Source organism: Oryza sativa, chromosome 4, assembly GCF_034140825.1.
Source record: "Oryza sativa Japonica Group chromosome 4, ASM3414082v1".
In the NCBI taxonomy this organism is placed as follows: domain Eukaryota; kingdom Viridiplantae; phylum Streptophyta; class Magnoliopsida; order Poales; family Poaceae; genus Oryza; species Oryza sativa.
In genome coordinates this window covers 12,489,970-12,513,441 of record NC_089038.1, presented here as the reverse complement: position 1 = coordinate 12,513,441, position 23,472 = coordinate 12,489,970, and the positions used below count along the sequence as shown (strand labels likewise).

Sequence of the window (23,472 nt, the reverse complement as noted above, 5' to 3'; positions counted from 1 at the left end):
AAATTTGAATACTAAAGAATCACTTATTTTAATTAAAATATGACACAGAACTTTATTATTTGCACTATATATCTCCACCTGTTCCATCCCCCTCCAAATCAACCATCCTCCCACACTTTCCTCCCATAGGAAAAAAAAGAGAGATAGAGAGACAAAAATAGAGCACCATCAATCAAACACCGTGGCAACACGCCCGCGGACCATGCATGCATGCATGCAGATAAGGCAAGACAACTAGACAACACCACCACAATATGGAAAGTGGATTTTAAACTCTTATGTGGATTTCAGCTCGTTGTTTGTATCGTTGTATGTTACTTAAATAACTATATTTTTTTAAAAAAAATTAAGAAGATGTATCAACATCTAATATAATACCTCACAAACATGGGAGTAAAAATTTAACTTTTGTAGTTGCAGTCAAATTTGTTTTTTCGTTGCATTATGTAAAAATTAAATTGAAACTTATATGATTATGAAGTGATATATCATGTATTAATCTTTTTTTTCTACTACCTCCGTTCCATATTATTTGTCGTTTTGAGTTTTTGTTTGTAATATATGATCATTCGTTTTATTAAAAAATTTTGAAATTATTATTTATTTTGTTTGTGACTTGCTTTATTATCAAAAGTATTTTAAGTACTACTTATCGTTTTTTATATTTGCACTAGTTTTTATAAATAAAATGAATGGTCCAACGTTAAAGGAAAAAAGTCAAAGCGACGAGTAATATGAGAAAATCTTTTCATAAGAACAAACAACGAGATAACAGTTTCACACGACATGTAGCATCACTGCAGCATCAACACAGCCCATCAGGCTATTCCCAACCCAATGATTAGGATAGTGTCCATAGCATTAAATAAGCTGCCACCTAGGATGAAAAATGATGTGGCAAATGAATAAATGAGAAAAGATAAGGAAAGACATGGTTTCTACACAATATTCAAGACATCATGTGAAATAAGTAGTATTAATTGAAGTATGGATTAGTAGTGTTTGTATTAGAATAGTAGTGTCTAGTTCTAGCTTCCTAATGACGTGGAGCTTATGAAACTATGTTAGTGTCAGGTTTGGGAATGGCCTCCTATGATATGCCCCGTGAGCCCGTCGCTGTTGCGCTTCCTGTTGTGCTGTAGCGCTGCTGCCGCCCGTTGCGCGCCCGTCCCCGTCTCGTGTCGTCTCGCGTCCTAACCTAAACTGGGACGAGAAACGAAACGAAACGAAACGCAAAACCAAGCCGTTGCGCGGAGGGACGGCTACCGTCCAAATCGCTCCCCCGCATAAAAAACGTGGCCACCTTTCCTCTCCTCTCCTTCTCCTTCATCTTCCTCCTCCGCCCCCCGCATCTGGCCCCGGCCGGAGCGTCGTCTCGTCCCCCTCCCCCCGCCCAGATCGCCCGACCGGCCGTTGCCCTCCCCTCCCCCACTGCCCCGCTCCCAGGTATGGCGCTTACCCTCCCTCCCTCCCTCCTGCCGTTCTGCGTTCGTGCGTGCGTGCGGGCGGGCGGTTCTTGCCGCCGTCAATGGCGCGCCGATTCGTCTTCTTGTTGCTGCTGTTTTGCGTACATGCGTTTCTTGATGGCAATTGTTGCTTGCGCTCTTCTTCGTGTGGGGAGGGGGGAGAGTAACTATGGCCCGTACGCCCGCGTGATGTTGAGATGGAACCCGACGGGCGGGCGCCCTTAAATTTCGCTTTTGATGCACGCGGATTCGTTGGGTTGGGTTTTGTTTGGTGTGTTTTTCTTGGGGGACATTCTGCTCGCCATTAACGCCGCCCATTTCTTCCCTTCTCGTACGGTCGGAGCCAGAGTGTCAGGTACCCTCAGATGGGTTGGTTGTTTGTTTTGTTCTTGATTGATTTGATTCTTCCGTTGAATTTTCTTCCCAATTTTGTCTCTAGAATCTAGAATTGGCAATTGTTTATGGGTATCGCTGCGGAATATTTGTTGCGATGTTCGTACGGATTAAGGAAAAAAAAAAACAAGAAGGGGGAAGAAAGAATCAGGGGCTGGTTGTTGGAGCCTGCGCCACCACCATTTTTAACTGCGAAATTCGTTGCCGATATGATTCTTTTTTCGTCTCTTTTGTTTCTCGATGGAGCCGCCGATTTGGATGTCTCACCAACATTTGGATAATTTTTATTCTTCAGTGCGTCGGCCTTTTGGGGGGAACTATTGGGGCTCGCAATTTGGGATTTCTTATCCTTCTTTTTTTCTTCACTCAGGTGTTCTTGCGATTCTTTGCCAAGATCTGCCTGATCTGTTCATGTGTTTTCTGTTCTTGATTTAGCTTTTGTGTTGCTTCTTGTGCAGCTCTGATCCAGCAGGCGGCGGCGGCGGCGGCGGAGGAGAGGCAGCAGCAATGGCGACGTCCAAGAAGGATCCTCCGAGCAGGGACAGGGCTGCCAGGATGTCGCCGAACCTCAAGCGATCGTCAGGCATTGAGGCCTCCTCTGCCGCCGGCTATGGCCCGCGGAGGGCCCGGTCGGTCCCGAGCTCGCCGGACCGCAAGTTTGGCGCGGCGGCGGCGGCACCAGCGGCCGCCTCCGGCTCCCCGGACGTTTACAGGCCGTCGCTGTCTGCCGCTGGCCGGTCCACCTCGGCACGGTCTGTGTCCGGCAGCAGCAGAACCCAGCCATTCCCAAAGCCCACTCTCGCCAGAGTGAAGTCTGAAAGGGCCACCACCGCCGCCGCAGCCTCGCCACGGCCTCCAGCGCTGGCACCGCCAGCGAGCAATTCGCTCAAGGACATGGCCAGGACAGCACCATCAGCGTCTTCGAAAGCGCCATCCACCTTGCAGAAGAGCAAACTGTCTCCAAGGCCTAGCCCTGACAAGGCGGTGGCATCTCTGAAGCCGATCACCCAGAGATCGCCGGCTTCAGTGACTGCAAGAGGTGGAAGGACTACAGTAGTGTCGTCATCACGTGTACCGGGCAACATCGCTGCAAAGAAAAGAGCAGAATCTGCAAATGGTGGTAGTGCAAGCTCAAAGGCAAGAAGTGGTGCTCCTCAGAGGGCAATGGCGGCATCTGCAACCTCCAAGGAGGAGAAGGAAGATGAACCATCAATGCAATTCGAGGAATCTGAGAGCATCAGTACCCCGTCCATTGAAGACCACTTACACGAGCAGCTTCCCGATCCGGTTGATCTGAAACCCTTGGACATGTCTGCTTCTGATTCAGCTCTATATGGTCAGCAGGCACCATCGTCTGACATTCCAGAGCAACAAAGCAAGAATGAAGAAGTTAAGGAGAGCTTCTCTGAAGATAAAGATGTTGTGGTAGGCAATGAGCTGCATAATGGAGGCCAAGGTGCTGATGACATTGCAAAGAACATAACAGGCATTGTCAAGGCTGATGATCAATCCCAGCTTGCAGAGAAGGAAGAGGCGAGAGCGAAAGTGGACAAGGTTTGGAGAAAAGATGAACCGAAGAGCAACGATGTGATTGAGGAAACCAAAAGCAAACTCCTTGAGGAGAGGAAGAGCAGGGTGAAGGCTCTGGTAGGCGCGTTCGAGACCGTCATGTCCTTCAAGGAATAGTGCTCAGCCTACAATGCCCATGCCCATCTCAGGATGAGTTACTCCTGCCATGAAAATATATCCAATCACGAGTTATGTTCATATGATGAGTTCCTTGGTTCATTGTATTCGATGTGGTAATTTTTTTTCCCTCAATGGTCATTGCATTTGAATGTGGTTGTTGCTGCTGCTGTTCATGTAGAAATTGAATGAAATGTTGATTCTTGTTGATTGGGAGGGGAATTTGATTTTGTTACTCATGCTTTGCAAGCTTCCTGAAGTGAAATATGTTGACAGGAAACATGAGGTAAAATATGCTTGTTTTTTACTGAAGGTTGAATTGTTGATGCATGTGCATTGCTAGCTTTAGATGAAAAAAGGAGGATCCCATCAGGGTTTCCCCTATTGTTTTGGTAGAGATTACCGAAACCCAGCGGTATTGCGGTTACCACGAAAACCACGAGGTTATCCAGAAATGGTTTATTTGACCATGTTAATTATGTGTGTAATCTGCAAAATCATGCATATCTTATACAGCTGGCCATGTATTGTTGTCAACTTCTAGACAACAAAACCTGTTTTGAAAATACAAAATCTAGAGGTGGTCATGTATTAGTTTTGAGCTTAAATTGAGTGCAGACTATACGAATAAGAAACGGTGGTGGCCTCGATTCATGTATGCTGCTAGCTAGGGGTGAAAACGGGACGGAAACCATCTTTTGTTTTCATATTTTTTTCGGAATCGAAATCGGAATCGGAAACTCCAGATACGAAAACGGAATCGAATATTATCGAAATCGAAAACGGAGCGAAAACGAACCGGCGCGAATACGGTAACGAAAATTTATCGGAATAAAAAACCCCTGAAACTGATAAATCCAATTGAATAAATTATCTATGTTTAAAAGAGTAATGTTGTTGATAAATCCCAGTATAGCACAAAAAATATTCTTATGTAATTTTATATTTGCATAACAAATATTTTTTAAAAAAATAACAGCAAAACACCATGGTATTCACTATTTAGTTCTTAAAAAAAGAATCAAGGGTATTTCAGTCACAAAATTTCTGGTAATTCCGAGGAAATTTCCGGAAATTCCAAGAAAATTTCCGGAAAGTTTCCGACCGATTCCGAGTTCCGATGGAAACTGCCCTTATCATTTCCAATTCTGTTTCCAAGAAAATATTTCCGAATTCGTTTCCGTTTCCGAAAATTTCCGAAAAAATTCCGACCGACAGATTCCGTTTTCGAAAATAGGTCCGGAATCCGGAAAGTTTCCGTACCGTTTTCACCCCTGCTGCTAGCTGCTTGGAGTTAGGAATTTTTATTTCTTTTCCTTTTTCCTTTTCTTATTGCCGTTTGGAGTTAGGAACTCAAGAAATTAAATTTGAACTGAAAAACCTAAATTGGCCAGCAAATATTAGTTTAGAGATTAGGCGTTAAAAGAATGAATATTGAATAAATTTGAATTCTGAGTTCAGATATGATTGTTGAAACTGTTAGTCTGGTGCTATTTGGGTTTAGTATTTATTTTTCTACATTTTGCTAAGCCTTACTGCACATTAGAAAATTATTATCGGACAATCTGGTTATTATTGTGTTCATTTATTATCGGACAAAAACTCTTTTATGTAAAAAGTAGTATTTGGTTGTTTGATTCAGATTGTAAAGAGATGCTACCTCCGTCCCACAATAGTTGTCGCTTTCATTTTTTTTCTTACAATGTTTGATCATTCGTTTTATTTAAAAAATTTATGTAAATATAAAAAAGGATAAGTAATACTTAAAGTACTTTTCATAATAAAGCAAGTCACAAATAAAATAAATAATAATTTTAAAAAATTTAATAAGACGAATGATTAAATTTTTTTAAAAAAAAACTTAAATCAACAAGTAATATGGGACGGAGGTAGTTCAAGTAGACTATTTCAAGTAGGCACCAAAATTTGGATGTAGAGGCCAGGTTATCGATCCATTATCTTAAAAAAAAAAAACTAGGCACCAAAACGATGAGTGCCTCCCCGGTGGAGCTTGCACTAGACCGTACCATGTTTGCATAAGTGTGTCTCCAAATTAAGTTCATCAATGGTAAAGTAATTGATTGTTTCAGCTTAATGGATTAATCGTGTACGAGTGAATTTCACAAAACTACATATACTATCGAACTATCATAAAATTACAGATTTAAGATATAGTATTGTTAAACTATATGCTTAACATTAACATTAATACAGATTTAATATAGATGTTATGACAACTATACATTTAGAATTTAAACTCTTAGCACTTATGTTATCTTTAAGATTTACTCATTGTTTATCAATCCTTGTCAATGCCCTATTGGCTGTTTCCGACAGACAGAAACAGGATGAAGCTTGACTTAGTGTTTCTGAATCCATCTCATGCAACACAAGTAATTTTCATGATTTGCCTTAATGAATCAACCAATCTCCTGCAAGGCTGCAACACGATTAGAGAGGGGAAATGATCTGCCAAGGGAGAACCGACCGTCCCCTCAGCCCTCCGATCAGCATCCAGCGATTCACATCATCCGGCTATTGTGCATCGTCTTCCTCACTCGTGGTTGCCGGACCAAGCCGCGCCGAGCTAGCTCCGCCGCACTCGGTGGCGCCGTTTCGTCCTCCCGCTTCGCCGGCGGCGAAATCACGGGCAGAAACGCACAATAGCCGTACATGCAGCAATGGAGCACGGCCCACGTCGCTGTTCGTACGTACGAGCTGAGTGTCCTTCCGATCCTTTCCAGTTTTGTTAATGGGCATCGGAGGAGTCCGACTCCAATTCGGAATCGGAGTCGGAGTCGCCGCGCTTGAGATAAAACTGAACCGGCCTTTCACCGGCGAGTACGGCTCCTCGGTGAGGATGATGGTCAGCTACGGCGGCGAGATCGTCCAGGGCGATCACGGGCCAGACGGCAAGGCGGCGGCACCGTGCTACGCCGGGGGTGTCCACCGCATCGTCAAGGTCGGCCTATCCGAGCGGCTGGCCGAACTCAGACAGAGGATGGCGGCGCTCGCCGGCTGCCGTGACGTGTGCATTCGCTACGCGCTACCCGGAGAGGGCCTCGGCCGCCTCCGCGACGTGGCGAACGACGGCGACCTGTGGGGCCTCGTGTCGCTGCTGTTCTGCCACGACGCGTCCAAGACCGGCCGCGTCCGGGTCTTCCTGTTCGCCGTCGAGGCGCCGCTGCTCCGGAGCGCGTCGGCGCCGTCGTCGTTACCGGCGCTGGTGGAGGAGGACGCCACGACGGCGGTGTCTGGTGGTGCCGTCACACTGGGGTTGCCACGCAGCGCGTCTTCACCGTCGCTGGCGACGTCGGACTCGGGCACCGCCGTGAGGATGAAGGTGAGCTACGGCGGGGAGATCATCCAGAAGCAGCGCGGCGGATCAGCGGCGGCATCGTGCTACTACGCCGGGGGAGTTCACCGGATCGTCAGGGTCGGCCTGTCGGAGCGCCTCGCCAGCCTCCGGACGCGGCTGGCGGCGCTCGCCGGCTTCTCCGGCTCCGACGACGTCCGCATCCGGTACGCGCTCCCGGGAGAGGAGGGCCTCCACCTCCACGACGTGGAGAGCGACGGCGACCTGTGGAGCCTCGTGTCGCTGCTTTTCTTCCACGAGGCGGTGATGGCCACCTCCAGCAAGCCCAAGCAAGGCCGCATCCGCGTGTTCCTCTTCGCCGCCGACGACGCCCCGGCCGCGCCGCCGCTCCGTCGTCGCAGCGCGTCGTCGCCGTCGTTGGTCGACGTCGCCAAGCATCAGGGCGCGTTACCCGCACTGGCGGAGGAGGAGGAGGATATGGACATCGACACGGCGGCTGCGACTTCGCCGGCAGGTGTCAGCGTCACCCGCACCGGCCAGGGGATGCGGCGGAGCGCGTCCTCGCCTGCGCTGGCGCCGCCGCCGCCTTCGGAGTCGGGCACCGCGGCGGCGACGTCGACGTCGTCGTCGTCGTCAGGAGATGGCGTGCAGTTTGCTCCGGTGGTGTGGGGTGCCACTGATCCCCGTGTGGCCGTGTACCCGTTGTTCACCTGTTGTGTTCCACGTGGCATAGTGAAAACTGATAACGAGTTTGGGTTAGGAATTTAGGATTGGTGCGCGGCCAAATGTTAATCAACGAGGTAACTTTGGTTTGTAACAATATTTCTTTGTACTTATTACTAGTACAAAGTGTAATGAAGGTTGCTACTCCCTCCGTTTTATATATGAAACGGGGGAAGTAGTATTTCTAAGTACATTGTCACAGGAATCATCATGCACTACGCCAGATCCTCACACCTCTGACGGGATACCTGTGACGGGCAAACGATTTGGTCACTGGTGACCATCACCTTTGACGGGTCATACGGGATGCCGTCATCGGTGAGACATCCGGCCGCGGCCCGTCACAGGTATCCCCTCACCTGTGACGGGCCGAAAGGAAAACCCGTCACAGGTGAGTCAGCGACGAGTTTTGCTTCCAACCCGTCACTGGTATCCCCTCACCTGTGACGGGCCAGAAAAGAAAGCCGCCACAGGTGATGGCCGAGGCATTATAAGCCGTCACAGGTGATTGGCCGCCACCTGTGGCGGCTTTCTTTTCTGGCCCGTCACAGGTGAGGGGATACCAGTGACGGGCAACTCAATTGAAGCCCGTCAAAGGTATGACCAACACCTTTGACGGGCTTTTTTAATCTAACCCGTTTGAGGTGTGTTGGGTCTATAAATACCCCCAAACCGCCAACTGCTTTCCATCCCGACCAGTTCACTGTTCACAAATCGGTTGGGAGGGCAAGGGGGCGATTTTTTGCTAAAATTCAAGGTAAAAAACACATTATTCTCCATTCCTTCTCAATATATCGATCATCATATATTTTTCTTCGTATGTTGTTGATTTCAGATGGATCGTAGATGGATGTACTATGTGCATCGTTCGTCTACCGAGTATAGAGAGGGGGTCATTGAATTTGTCACATTTGCGGATAATGACAGAAAAAGTAGGATGAGCATGCACATGTTGTGTCCATGTAGGGACTGTAAGAATGAACAGATGATCGAAGATAGCGATGAAGTGCATGCTCATTTGATAATGAATGGATTCATGAAGAAATATACCTGTTGGACCAAGCATGGAGAGCAAGAGGGGCCTGATGTCGCAGCAGAAGAAGTGTTGGATCAGGATGTAGAGAACACCGCCGGCGCCACAGCTCGAGAAGGCATGTTCGTACCTTCTCCTTTAGGTGGAGAGACCATAAATTTGGACACTCAATGTCTATCTACAATGTTGCATGACATTAAAGACGCAGAGGACAACGATAGAGATTTTGAGAAGTTTAGTAAGTTGGTGGAAGATTGTTAGATGCCCTTGTATGATGGATGCAAGTCGAAGCATAGCAAGTTGTCATGCATGTTGGAACTCATGAAGCTTAAGGCTAGTAATGGCTGGTCGGACAAGAGTTTTACAGAACTTCTTGAGCTGTTGAAGGACCTGTTGCCAGAGGGGAACAATTTACCGCAGACGACATATGAAGCGAAGCAAGTATTATGTCCGTTGGGCCTGGAGGTCAGAAGAATTCATGCATGTCCGAACGACTGCATATTGTATTACAAGGAATACGCTGACTTGGATGTCTGCCCTGTCTGTGGGGCAGCAAGATACAAACGAGCAAAAAGTAAAGGTGAAGGAAGTAAGTCAAAGAGGGGAGGCCCAGCAAAGGTGGTGTGGTATCTCCCAATTGTGGAGCGCATGAAGAGAATGTTTGCGAATAAGGAACAAGCTAAGCTAGTGCGCTGGCATGCCGAAGAACAGAAAGTCGATAGTATGCTGAGGCACCCAGCAGATTCAGTACAGTGGAGGACAATCGATAGGATTTACCAGGAATTCTCAAATGACCCAAGAAACATGCGTTTCGCAATGTGTACGGACGGCATTAATCCATTTAGTGATTTGAGCAGTCGTCACAGTACATGGCCAGTTCTGCTTGTTAACTATAACCTTCCTCCCTGGTTATGTTTCAAAAGAAAATATATTATGCTTGCCATGCTCATTCAAGGACCGAGACAACCTGGCAACGATATCGATGTGTTCCTTGAACCGATAATCGATGATGTCGGTGACATGGGACCGGGAGTATCATGACTAGAGGCTTGAGGCAGACACCATCGCCCACGTGGCCTGGCACCCTCGGGGGACGTCGGGCCCGAGGGTGATGTGTGCGCCCACCTCTTGGTCTCCCCGAGGGGGGGGGGGGGGTCGGACCACTCCTGCCTCGCCCCCGAGGGCCGAGGCGCCCCGACCCCTCGCGTTTCTACTCCACGTGTATGGGTTAGGTGAGCACAGCGGGGCTCACCTAACCGCATTTATTGTGCCTCGGTTAAGCGTGTCACGCCGCACGAAGTGCAGTGCAGTGCACTCGATTATCCGGTCTGTGACCAGTCACAGACCGGTCAAATCGCGGGTTAGGTGGCGACAGGCGGTCTGACGCACGCTTCGCCCCATCCCGTCAAGACGAGAGCTTCTAGGCACTCGTCCCCGGCTGGAGCTAGCGTGTTACATCCCAGAGATGACACGTTAGCCCCGATCGATATATGCCAGGCTTCATCCTAACCATTACAAGCAAGATGTTGTTTGAAGAAGGGCAAACATGCACGTTGCTAAGCCGACGCGTGGTGGACAAGAATGACCGATTTGTGACCGGTCTGACACTGCTCATGTCGTCAGCACACAGCCACCTTCCCACGACGTGCCCGTCTCAGGCAGAAGTGGAGGTAGGTGTGTGCCGTCCCGTCAGGAGGATGTTCGGAGGACGACCGTGCAAATCTCCGTCCATTTATGAAGAGAAGAAAAGTCCAGTTTGGAAAGGGAGGGGTGCATGTGGTATCCCCTTGAAGTATAAAAGGAGGACCTGGCCCATAGAGAAGGGGGATGATCTTTTCCAGATTCAGAACCTAGAACGAGGGAGAGGTTGGCTCACACTTTGTAGCTCCTTCATACACAGATCCACCAAAACACAGGAGTAGGGTATTACGCTTCTCAGCGGCCTGAACCTGTATACATCGCTTGTGTTTCATGCTCTTTTGAGAGGTCGCGATCTTCCCACATACACGGAGAGCTTGAGATCTCACCCTGAGCCCCCGGCCGAACCGGCAAAGGGGGGCCTGTGCGGTCTCCCGGTGAGGAGCACCGCGCTCCGTCATCTGGCGCGCCAGGTAGGGGGCTCAGCGTGTTTTCTGAGCTCTCGCACTTTTCCGTGTGCGTCAAATTTTTCTTGATCAGCCTCATGGCTGAGCAAGCAAAGGCGCCCGACCTCTCTCCCAGTGTGAGTGGCGACGACGGGGAGCCGAACCCACGCCGTCGAGCTCGTACTCCACCGCCCCCTCCACGCCAAAGTCCTAAGCAGGGGGAGGCGCTCGAAAGGGTCGAAAGATCCGCGGCTTCACCGATCGCGGGCGATGGAGGAGAACGGCGAGATGGGGACCGTCGCCTCCTCGTCTACGGCGACGGCAGCACGCCCCAGGGCGCGCTCCAAGCTGCGGGCGCGCTCTTACGCCACCCGCCTGTCGTCCCTGACCCGGAGTCTCCAGCCCAACGATGGCTGGACGATGTGGCCAAATTGGTCATGACGGCACGGCAGCGCCTAGATGCTGGTGGGCGGTCCTCCGCCACCAAGGCCTCTGGTGCTGCTACCACCGGCTCCGCGTCGTCAAGACGGAGGGCACGACGAGCGGCAGCCGCTGTTCGCCGTTCGGCTGCCACTCCTTCGTCGACTCCTTCGACCCGGGAAGATCTGCATGGGGAGCAGGACGCCCGCGCCAGCATCGAGCGCCGGCGTAATGACCGAAGTGCTGCCCACGCAACGGAGGGCGCTTCCTCGTCCAGAGTGTCACCTCGACACGGACGTGGGAGTCAGCCCTCCGTGCCCCCGGTTGGTGGTGTCGGCTGTAGAGCCTTTGTGGCGAGTCTTCGGAATGTCCGTTGGCCCCCAAGGTTCCGGCCCACCATCGCCGAAAAATATGATGGCAGCGTCAACCCCGCCGAGTTTCTCCAGGTCTACACGACCGGGATTGAGGCCGCCGGGGGTGACGACAGGGTCATGGCGAATTTCTTTCCCATGGCCCTGAAGGGGCAAGCGCGGGGTTGGCTAATGAACTTGCCACCCGCGTCTGTCCACTCCTGGGAGGATTTGTGCCAGCAGTTCACCATGAACTTCCAAGGCACGTATCCGCGCCCCGGTGAGGAAGCGGACTTGCACGCCGTACAGCGAAGGGACGATGAGTCGCTTCGATCGTACATTCAGCGGTTCTGTCAAGTCCGCAATACCATACCATGCATCCCTGCACACGCGGTAATCTACGCGTTCAGGGGGGGCGTGCGGCACAACCGTATGCTCGAAAAGATCGCCTCAAAAGAGCCCCAGACTACCGCAGAGCTTTTTCAGCTCGCGGACCGAGTGGCTCGCAAGGAGGAGGCCTGGACTTGGAACCCCTCCGGTTCCGGTGTGGCAGCTTCGGCCGCCCCCGGATCCGCCGCTCAGGCAGGGCGGCGTGACAGGAGGAGGAAGAAGAGGTCAGTCCATTCCGACAACGAGGGTCATGTCCTCGCCGTCGAGGGCGCTTCGCGGGCCACCCGAAAGGGGAGGCCTGCGAGCGACAAAAAGAAGGAGGCCAGCGTTCCCAGCAGGGAGCGCCCTACCGGCAAGTGGTGCACCGTCCACAACACCTCCCTCCATGACCTTGCGGACTGTCGTGCAGTCAAAAGCTTGGCAGAGCGGACAAGGAAGTGGGAGGAGGAGAGGAGGCAGGAGCGCCGGGAAGGCAAGTCCCCGGCGGTTCCTTCCGGCCGTCGGCGAAGTGAGGCCAGGCAGAAGGCCCCCGCCGAGGACATCGATGATGGCGATGATGACCTAGGTTTCCAAGAGCCTGGGGCCACCATTGCCACCGTCGATGGAGGAGCGTGTGCTCACGTTTCTCGCCGGAGCCTCAAGGCTATGAAGCGAGAGCTTCTGGCCGCGGCCCCTACTCATGAGGCGACGCGCCGGGCGCGGTGGTCGGAAGTTGCCCTCACTTTTGACCAGACCGACCACCCGCCGTGTGTTGCCTGGGGAGGGCAGATTGCGATGGTGGTTTCTCCCACCATTTGCAACGTGAAGTTGGGGCGTGTCCTCATTGATGGAGGAGCAGCCCTTAACATCCTTTCCCCCGCAGCCTTTGATGCCATCAAGGCCCCGGGGATGATGCTCCGGCCGTCCCAGCCAATCATCGGCGTGACGCCGGGGCACACTTGGCCGCTAGGTCATATCGACCTCCCGGTCACCTTCGGTGGACCCGCCAATTTCCGCACGGAGCGGGTGAACTTCGATGTGGCGGACCTCAGTCTGCCCTACAACGCGGTCCTGGGGAGGCCCGCGTTGGTGAAGTTCATGGCGGCGGTCCACTACGCCTACCTCCAGATGAAGATGCCGGGCCCCGACGGCCCCATCTCTGTCCATGGCGACCTCAAAGTCGCGCTCGCTTGTATGGAGCAGCGTGCGGACCGCCTCGCCGTCGTGTCCAAGCCCGAGGGTGGCGACGAGAGGCTTGGCACATCCGCCCCCGCCGCCCCGAGGCAGCGGATAGTCACGTCCGATGAGGTCCCGGTCAAGGAGGTTGCACTGGGCGACGGCCCGTCCAAGACCACACGGATCGGTGGTCTTCTGGACGGCAAATAGGAAGACGCGCTCGTCTCCTTCCTGCGGGCAAACGCTGACGTCTTTGCATGGAGACCGGCGGATATGCCCGGGGTCCCCAGGGAGGTGATTGAGCACCGTCTCGCCGTACGGCCGGGTGCAAGGCCGGTCCGGCAGAAAGTGCGGCGCCAGGCCCCGGAACGTCAAGCCTTCATCCGCGTGGAGGTGGCGAGACTTCTGGAGGCCGGATTTATCCGTGAGGTCATCCATCCGGAGTGGCTGGCGAACCCGGTGGTCGTTCCCAAGGCGAACGGCAAGCTTCGGATGTGCATCGACTACACTGACCTTAACAAGGCATGTCCTAAGGATCCTTACCCCCTGCCTCGCATAGATCAGATTGTCGACTCCACCGCGGGGTGCGACCTTTTGTGTTTTCTAGATGCATACTCTGGTTACCATCAGATTCGCATGGCTAGGGAGGATGAGGAAAAAACTGCGTTCATTACTCCCATAGGAACTTATTGTTATACGACAATGCCCTTCGGGTTAAAGAATGCAGGTCCTACTTTTCAACGTACTACTCGAATTTCTTTGGGTAGCCAATTAGGACGTAATGTTGAGGCTTATGTCGATGACTTGGTTGTAAAGACGCGCAACCAGGAAACGTTACTTTCAGATTTAGCGGAAACTTTTGAGAGCCTCCGCTCCGCCCGCATAAAACTGAACCCCGATAAGTGTGTGTTTGGTGTACCTGCGGGCAAGCTTCTCGGGTTCTTGGTCTCTGCCCGAGGCATCGAGGCCAACCCCGAGAAGATACGAGCTATAGAGCGGATGCGCCCCCCCAGTAAACTTAGGGATGTGCAATGTGTCACCGGTTGCATGGCCGCCCTAAGTCGGTTCATATCGAGGCTGGGAGAGAAGGCGCTACCCTTATTTAAGCTCCTCAAGCGCTCTGGGCCGTTTACTTGGACGGAGGAAGCTGAACGCGCCCTCACTCAGTTGAAAGCATATCTCAGCTCTCCTCCGGTTCTAGTCGCCCCGGAGCCAAATGAGCCCCTGCTACTCTACTTAGCGGCGACCCCCCAAGTAGTTAGTGCAGCATTGGTTGTGGAGCGCGATGAGGACAATCCTCATTCCGCGCACCCCCACCCTGTGCTGACTTGGCCCGGGAGCGAGCAGGGAGGAGAGGCCCCCGAGCCGAACGGTGGCCTAAGGCCCCTGACGACTGGAGTCGGCCCTCTGCCCGCTCGTCAGATGGTGCTGGGCGCCCCCGACCCTCAGGAAGGCCCCGAGGCCACTGCGGGAAGGCTGCATCTATCGCCCTCTGACTCCGAGGCTAACCCTGTACCGATTCGACCCGGGAGGGAGCCGGGAGAAGAGGCCCCCGAGCCGAACGGTGGCCTAAGGCCCCTGACGACCAGAGTTGGCCCTTTGCCCGCTTGTCCGACGACGCCAGGAGCCCCCGACCCCCAGAACGGCCCCGAGGCCACTGTGGGAAGGCCGCCCCTGTCGTCCTCCGACCCCGAGGTCATCGGCACAGAAGACGAGTGCGCCCCGAGGGGCCACTTGGACGAGGAGCGCCCCGGGGATATGGCCCTTAGCGAAGGGGATCGGCCCCACCGAAGGGTGCAGCGGCCTGTCTACTTTGTTAGCGAGGCCCTCCGGGACTCCAAGACCCGATACCCTCAGGCCCAGAAGATGCTTTACGCTATTCTGATGGCCTCGAGGAAACTGCGCCATTATTTCCAGGCGCATCGGGTCACTGTGGTTACGTCTTACCCCCTCGGTCAAATCTTGCATAATCGGGAGGGTACAGGACGGGTGGTAAAATGGGCAATCGAGCTTTCTGAGTTCGATTTACACTTTGAACCACGCCACGCTATCAAGAGCCAGGCCCTCGCCGATTTTGTGGCAGAGTGGACCCCGGCTCCAGAGACCGTTTCAGTCTCTGAAGCCAGCTCGGACCCCTCGCAGCTGCCTCACGCCGCCCACTGGGTGATGCAGTTCGACGGCTCCTTGTCTCTTCAGGGCGCCGGCGCGGGGGTCACGTTGACCTCTCCGAATGGAGACGTCCTCAAATACTTGGTCCGCCTCGACTTTCGAGCGACCAATAATATGGCAGAGTACGAGGGACTCCTTGCCGGACTCAGAGTGGCAGCCGGACTGGGGATCCGCCGTCTCTTGGTGTTAGGCGACTCCCAGCTAGTCGTTAACCAAGTCTGTAAGGAGTACCGGTGCTCTGACCCGCAGATGGACGCTTACGTACGCCAAGTGCGGCGTATGGAGCGCCATTATGACGGGATAGAGCTTCGGCATGTGCCCAGACGGGATAACATGATTGCCGACGAACTCTCACGGCTCGCGTCCTCGCGAGCCCAGACCCCACCGGGCGTCTTTGAAGAAAGGCTTGCCCAGCCGTCGGCGCGACCCGACCCCTTAGGGGAGACGGACGCGCCTGATCGGTCCCCGAGGCCCGTCGGAGCCCAGGCCTCGGGACCCGAGGGGAGCGCTCCAAGCTCCCTTAGATTGATTGCTTGGATCTCTGAGATCCAAGTATACCTCACAGATAAGACTCTACCTGAGGACCGCGAAGGGAGTGAACGCGTCCAACGCATTTCCAAACGCTACGTGCTGGTAGAAGGGATCCTCTATCGGCGCGCGGCTAACGGAATCCTCCTGAAGTGCATTCCTCGGGAACAAGGCGTTGAGCTTCTTGTCGATATCCATGAAGGCGAGTGCGGAGCCCATTCTGCCTCGCGCACCCTGGTTGGCAAGGCCTTTCGTCAAGGATTCTATTGGCCGACTGCCCTCAATGACGCGGTCGACCTGGTTCGGCGATGCAGAGCGTGTCAGTTCCACGCCAAGCAAATCCATCAGCCGGCCCAGGCCCTGCAGATCATACCACTTTCATGGCCATTTGCTGTCTGGGGGCTCGATATCCTGGGACCGTTTAGGCGGGCCCCGGGCAGGTTTGAGTACCTGTATGTCGCGATCGACAAGTTCACCAAGTGGCCCGAGGCTTATCCGGTCATCAAGATCGTGAACTCTTCGGCGACTACTGCGAAGACATGGGCATCAAGCTCTGCTTCGCCTCACCTGCCCACCCCAGAAGCAATGGTCAAGTGGAGCGCGCCAATGCAGAAATCCTCAAAGGCCTTAAAACCAAGACCTTCAATATTCTCAAGAAGCACGGCGATTCATGGATCGAGGAGTTGCCAGCGGTGCTCTGGGCGAACCGAACCACACCAAGCCGAGCAACCGGGGAAACGCCTTTCTTCCTCGTCTACGGCGCAGAAGCGGTTCTCCCATCCGAGCTCACCCTGAGGTCTCCTCGGGCCACCATGTACTGCGAGGTTGATCAAGATCAGCTCCGTAGAGATGACCTCGACTACTTGGAAGAACGAAGGCGACGTGCGGCCCTCCGAGCCGCACGCTACCAGCAGAGCCTGCGGCGCTACCATCAGCGCCACGTCCGGGCCCGATCACTCTGCGTCGACGACCTCGTCTTACGCCGCGTTCAAACGCGTGCTGGATTGAGCAAGCTCTCACCAATGTGGGAGGGTCCGTATCGAGTGATCGGCGTCCCCCGGCCGGGCTCCATACGGCTGGCCACGGGCGACGGCACAGAGTTGCCTAACCCATGGAACATCGAGCACCTTCGTCGCTTCTACCCCTGAGGGGGGGGGGGTCGGGTGTCAGGTTTCGGGCTCGGGCCAACCCCGCACCCCCCCTCGGGTGTGCAGGGTTGGCCGGGGGCTGCCACACATGCACATTCTCTTTTCTCTCATTTCAGTATTTCAATAAAAGCAGTTTCAATTTCCTAAGGGCTGTATCTGTGCCGTTTTTTCCTTTTTGAAGAATTTTGACTTGAAATGAGGTCACTCGTGCTCAACCTTGCCCTCGGGGGCTCGGTTCGGTCAGCTAAAATCGCCAAACGGGGCCCAGAACCGAGCCGTGCCCCGGGGCGTGGTGAACTCCGGGGGGGAATCGGCAAAAACCCACAATCGGGTCACCCATAACCCTCGGTCACCACGTTCCCGGCCTGGCCAGTCTCGACATGCGGATCTCCCCAGGCACTAGCCCCGACCCGCGCTTTTCGAGGACTGGGACTTGGGCACGGGCCCTTAAATCAAGCTAAGACACAAAAAGAGGACCACGGCACAGATCATCCTCATCTCATCCGCATAGCAAAATAAAATTAACACAAAGAATTTTTTCATCATTTTTGATTGCAGATTATAAGTTGATCTATACAAAAAACAGGCCTGAAGGCCTTAGAAGAAAGAAAAAGAAAGAAATTGAAGATTGGCGGGGGCCTGGGGGCTCAATCCGATGCGCCCGGGTCGCCGGCCTCGTCTTCCACGTCGTCTACACCGCTGGCATCGCCCTCCTCATCGGAGTTGGGGGCGAACGCAAGCCGAGGGGCCGAGCCCTCGAAGCTGTGGACGATGTGGTCGGCGGTATCCCGGACCTGCGCGCGCGCGCTGTCTTCAGTCCCAGGTGGGAACTCGTCCAGCGCCATCCACGGAGAGAAGTTGGGGTCCCTGGCCTGGTAGCTCGCCAGGACGAGCTCCACTGCTCCTTGGGCGAGGTCCCTCGAGGATGACTTGATGGTCTTCTCGAGCTCCTCGGGGAGCTGCTGGAGAGCCCCGGCCATCTTCGAGAGGCGCTGGGCAAGGCCTCCCAGGTTGGCGGCAGGCTTTATTGTCTGCCCTTTCCAGAGGCCCGCCTGCCGACCGGCGCGATCCAGACGGGAGACTGCATCCCAGAGCATGCCGGGCCCTATCTCGCCCGCCAAACGGAGGGCCTCGGCTTCCCCGGCGGATGAGTCTAGCGCGCGCTGCATGTCGGCGACGGTGTGTTCGGCATCTGCGAGGCGGGCGGCTAAGTCGCTTTCGCCCGCAGCCGCCCCGCCGATGCGCGCCCTCGCGTCCAGCTCCTTTTCCCGCGCCTCGAGGTCGGCAGCCCGCTGCTCCAGTGCGGCTCTCTCGGCGCGGACGGATTCCAAATTGCGGCGGGCCTGCTCCGTCAGCGCTGCCTCACGGAGGGACAGGCTGTCCGCCAACCGTTGCGCCTCGGCCTCGGCCTTTTCGAGAGCTCGCTCCCGCTCGGTAAGCGCGTCCTCGCGGAGGCGGAGTGCGGACTCCTCTTCGGCGCAGGCAGACTCGTGCGCCGCCAGCGTTGTCTCCCGGGAGGCGACGGCGGCCTCGTGGTCCGCCAGGTCCTTCTCCACGATGCAGGCGCGCTCCTCCAGCGCCATGGTGCGGGCCTCGAGGGCCTCTTCACGCCGCCGGAGCGCCGCTTCGGTCTCCGTCGCTCGCTGCTCTCGGGCAGCGGCGGCATCAAGGACCCCCTGGGCGGCGTCGAGCTTTTTCTTCAGCTCCGCCTCCCAGTTCCCGTGCTGAAGGCGGAGGGAGTCCTGCGCCTCGTTCATCACAGTGGTGGCGATGAGGGCAGCCCCCCGCTCCTCCTCCACCTCTCGAGCGATCTCCGCCAGTGCCGTCTTGCGGGCCTCAAGATCTGAGACGTGCCGGCGGTGTGCCTTGCGGCCCGCTTCCACCATGGCCTCCACCGAGTGCCGCCCCTCCTCGACACGTGCCCATGCGGCGTCGAGCTCCGCACGCTCCGCCTGCAGGGCCTCCACCTGGGCATTTAACCCATCCAACACCGCGGTATTTGCGGCGGCTAAGGCCTGCAGAAGGGGCTCTGCGCTCAGCGGGGCGACGGAAGGCGTGGGGAAGGGCTGCCTTGGAGAAGATGCCGCGCGGCTCGGCCCGCCAATAGACGCGCCGGCCTCATCGCGGGCCACCCCCGGACCTGTTTGGTCCTGGGCGTCGCCCGAAGGAGTGGGCCCAAGCGACGCGCCCGCGGCCTCGTCGCGAGCCGCCCCCGGACCTGTTTGGTCCTGGGCGTCGCCCGAAGGGGTGGACCCAAGCGAGGCGCCCGCGACCTCGTCGCGAACTGCCTCGGAAGCCGCCATCGCCTCAGCCTGGCGAACCCGGGCGGCCTCCTCCCGAGCGGCTTCTTCGGCTTGGCGAGCCCGGGCGGCCTCCTCCAGAGCGGTATCCTCAGCCTGGCGAGCCCGGGCGGCCTCCCGGGCGGCCTCTTCAGCTTCCCGTAGGCGGTTTGCGGCCTCTCGCCGGTCAGATTCCCGCCTCCGTGCCTCTGCGGCCGCCGGATCTTCAGCCTCGGACTGGCCGGACTTGGGATGGTGGGAGGAACGCGATGGGATATCACTGAAGCAGAAAGAAAAACCAGAAGGCAAACAAGATGGGTAAGAGAAAACTTGCTTTTGGGATAGAAGAAAAGACGGTCGCAATGAGCGTGGGACGAACCTGCGAGGGGGTCGGTTAAATGACCACCTTGGAGGGGAAATTAGGTTTCCCCGGGATGGTTCTGTCTCCCCCATCTTGCGCAGCCGCTTCTTCTTGCGCTCCCCCTCGGGCTGCGATGTTGGCGCGGCCCCCTCCGGGCGCCTGCTGCTGGCGCGCACCGCCCCGCCCCCTCGGGGAGGAGATGGGGGAGGTGTTCCTCCCAGCTTCCTCTTCCCCCGGGCGTCGGTAGGGCGGCTGCTCCCCGAGCCCCCGACGCGGGGCCCAGAAGCACGACCCCCTCCGGGGGTAGATTGATCCCCTCGGCGGCTCCCGCCTGCGCCGTCATGGCCCTTAGGAGCCTGCTCCTCTGAGGCCCCGACCGCCGTCATAATGGTCAAGATGGAGGCGCGATCTGGATCGCTGCAGAGGGGGAGGATACCGTGGGGGATGAGGGACGCCTCCACGGAGTTGAGATTTAGCACCCGTTGGACCAGTATCTTGAAGTCCTCGGGAGCCCAATCCCATCTGACTCCCTGGTGGGTCCGCATGTAGTCTTCGGACCCGGTGTACTCCCAGGCGCCCCGAGCGCGCCGCTGGAGCGGCGCAATCCGACGACGGAGGTAGTCGCCGTACACCATGGCCCCGGTGAGCCCCTGGGATCGCAGGCCCGCGAGGCGGTCGAGGACGGCGTCATAGCCATCCCCCAGATCTACCGGCGCCCGCCAGCTGGAGGCCTGCGCCGGGGGCTGGCTCGGAAGTCGGAGGCGCGCTTCGTCGGCGAGGGGGGTGTAGAACCAGTCGCTCTTCCAGTCATCCCACTTTTTGCGGAGGACGCAGGGGATGTAGCGGTTCAACACCGGCCCCCGCGGCAGGAAATAGCAGCCGCCGACCACCGACGGTGGCGATACCGACTGCACGGTGAAGAACCACCGGAACAGCCGAAGAGATGGGCGCACCCCAATGAACATCTCGCACAGGTGTGCGAAGATGCCCAATGTCATCACTGCGTTGGGGGTAAGGTGCGCCATCTGGAGATCGTAGAACTCCAGGACATCCATGAAGAAAGAAGAAAATGGCGGAACCAGCCCTGCCATTGCAAAGGGGAGAAAGAAGACGGACCTCCCCGGGTAGTCTGGCGCCGGGCGTCCCTCGCCCAGCATGACTATCTCACGGCCGGTGGCAGATTCCGGCATAAAGCGGCGCGGCAACCCAGCCTGCTTCTCGCTCACGATGCGGGAAGGCGGCAGCACGCTACCATCAAGCAGTGCGGAGCCCCGTGCCATGGCGCCGGACGAAGAGAAGATGGAGAGCGAGCGCGTGTGGCGAAAGAAGGGCGCAGGGAAGAAGGAGTTAGGGCGCAAGCGGCGAAGGCAAGGGGAATGATGGCGAAAGGAAGGAAGCAAATCCTATCCTCAGTACCTTTATACCCTTGCCAACGCTGTGCCCGGCTCCTCGTTTCTCGCGCCCATTATTTCGCCCCCTCGTTTCTCGCGCCCACGCTTCCACTGATCCCATTCGCCCGCTTGCGGCGCGTGAGGTGGATATGCGGTTGCGGCAGTCGAGATAGATCGTATCGTGCGCGCGTTAATTACGCTCGCCGACCGAAGCGACATTACCGTATCTCCAGGCGAAGCAAATCGGCTCGCCCAGATTCGTTCGCCGCTCAGGTGATGTGGCAGTCTTGAAGAGACCGCCCATTATTGACAGCCAAATTACCATAACCGGTGTGCATGGTTTGAGACCGTTGGGTTTCTGCCCAACCATGGAGACCGGTCCCACCTATCACCAGGCTTTAGGAGTGGCGTCACGCCCGGCCGCTTCCCATAAGAAGGGCGATCGCCCTGGCATAACGCCGGGGGCTACTGTCGGTGACATGGGACCGGGAGTATCATGACTAGAGGCTTGAGGCAGACACCATCGCCCACGTGGCCTGGCACCCTCGGGGGACGTCGGGCCCGAGGGTGATGTGTGCGCCCACCTCTTGGTCTCCCCGAGGGGGGGGTCGGACCACTCCTGCCTCGCCCCCGAGGGCCGAGGCGCCCCGACCCCTCGCGTTTCTACTCCACGTGTATGGGTTAGGTGAGCACAGCGGGGCTCACCTAACCGCATTTATTGCGCCTCGGTTAAGCGTGTCACGCCGCACGAAGTGCAGTGCAGTGCACTCGATTATCCGGTCTGTGACCAGTCACAGACCGGTCAAATCGCGGGTTAGGTGGCGACAGGCGGTCTGACGCACGCTTCGCCCCATCCCGTCAAGACGAGAGCTTCTAGGCACTCGTCCCCGGCTGGAGCTAGCGTGTTACATCCCAGAGATGACACGTTAGCCCCGATCGATATATGCCAGGCTTCATCCTAACCATTACAAGCAAGATGTTGTTTGAAGAAGGGCAAACATGCACGTTGCTAAGCCGACGCGTGGTGGACAAGAATGACCGATTTGTGACCGGTCTGACACTGCTCATGTCGTCAGCACACAGCCACCTTCCCACGACGTGCCCGCCTCAGGCAGAAGTGGAGGTAGGTGTGTGCCGTCCCGTCAGGAGGATGTTCGGAGGACGACCGTGCAAATCTCCGTCCATTTATGAAGAGAAGAAAAGTCCAGTTTGGAAAGGGAGGGGTGCATGTGGTATCCCCTTGAAGTATAAAAGGAGGACCTGGCCCATAGAGAAGGGGGATGATCTTTTCCAGATTCAGAACCTAGAACGAGGGAGAGGTTGGCTCACACTTTGTAGCTCCTTCATACACAGATCCACCAAAACACAGGAGTAGGGTATTACGCTTCTCAGCGGCCTGAACCTGTATACATCGCTTGTGTTTCATGCTCTTTTGAGAGGTCGCGATCTTCCCACATACACGGAGAGCTTGAGATCTCACCCTGAGCCCCCGGCCGAACCGGCAAAGGGGGGCCTGTGCGGTCTCCCGGTGAGGAGCACCGCGCTCCGTCAGATGATTTCGAAAGGCTATGGAATGAGGGCACACGAACATGGGACGCATATGCACAAGAGTATTTCAACCTCTATGCGATGCTGTTTTGTACCATCAACGATTATCCGGCCCTTGGCAACCTTTCTGGCCAAACTGTGAAAGGGAAATGGGCGTGTTCGGAGTGTATGGAGGAAACAAGAAGCAAATGGTTGAAGCATTCACACAAGACGGTCTACATGGGTCATAGGAGATTTCTCCCAAGGTATCACCCGTATAGGAATATGAGAAAGAATTTCAATGGACACAGAGATACAGTCGGACCCCCGGCAGAGCTAACAGGGACAGAGGTGCACAACTTAGTGATGGGAATAACCAACGAGTTTGGAAAAAAGAGGAAAGTTGGAAAGACAAAAGAGAAGAGCACATCGAAGGAAAAAACAGAGGAGCATGTGGAAAAACAAAAGACAAAAGAGAGGAGCATCAAGACAAGGTTGTGTTGGATCGAAAGTCGTTGCCTTGGTAATCAAGTTGGGTTCCTTGATCCATCCATGGTGAACGAGGTTAATTTACAACAGAGCTTCACTGAGGTGGTTGACTATGTCAACCGGTGTTTATGGGCCCATCAAGACAAGGAGTATATTTTTTACATAGAAGACTTTTGAGAAAAAAAACATAGTTTACAAACGTTCTTACGAAAAAGAGTGGTACAACATAGGAAGGACATGCATGAAAATCAATGCGGATGTATTTTAACATTTAATTCTTGATGAAAATAATTTTAAAAATAGTTTGATGTAAATTAGAATATTTTTAATAAAATAATATCATTAACTTGACATTTTAATTTACTTTCGCATAATTATGGTTTTTTTCCTACAAATGTCTAAACAAAATTTGTCTTCGATTAGCATAGAACATAATTAACCACGCCCCTATTTAGCGTTATTTCTAACGTGTTGACAAGCTATACGCATATACCCAATAATGGTATTTATAATTATATAGGATGTTGGTATCAGATATACATGAGATTGTGATAAAAGAAACGG

The 23,472-nt window shown here is 54.9% G+C and overlaps 2 protein-coding genes across 2 annotated transcripts; both read left to right on the top strand.

The window, feature by feature from the left end:
• Nucleotides 1-1,264: 1,264 nt before the first annotated feature.
• On the top strand, nt 1,265-3,780 carry LOC4335381 (uncharacterized). Its single transcript, XM_015778472.3, has 2 exons — nt 1,265-1,446; nt 2,318-3,780. Exon 2 carries the CDS (start codon nt 2,367-2,369, stop codon nt 3,543-3,545), a length of 1,179 nt encoding a protein of 392 aa, XP_015633958.1. The 5' UTR covers nt 1,265-1,446; nt 2,318-2,366; the 3' UTR covers nt 3,546-3,780.
• Nucleotides 3,781-6,298: 2,518 nt separating this feature from the next.
• On the top strand, nt 6,299-7,769 carry LOC107277057 (uncharacterized). Its single transcript, XM_026024930.2, has one exon. The coding sequence runs from the start codon at nt 6,406-6,408 to the stop codon at nt 7,627-7,629; it is 1,224 nt and encodes a 407-aa protein (XP_025880715.2). The 5' UTR covers nt 6,299-6,405; the 3' UTR covers nt 7,630-7,769.
• The last annotated feature ends 15,703 nt before the right edge of the window (nt 7,770-23,472 follow it).

Coding starts and splice junctions, on each gene's coding strand:
- LOC4335381 (XM_015778472.3), top strand. CDS start 2,367: ATGGCGACGTCCAAGAAGGATCCTCCGAGCAGGGACAGGGCTGCCAGG.
- LOC107277057 (XM_026024930.2), top strand. CDS start 6,406: ATGATGGTCAGCTACGGCGGCGAGATCGTCCAGGGCGATCACGGGCCA.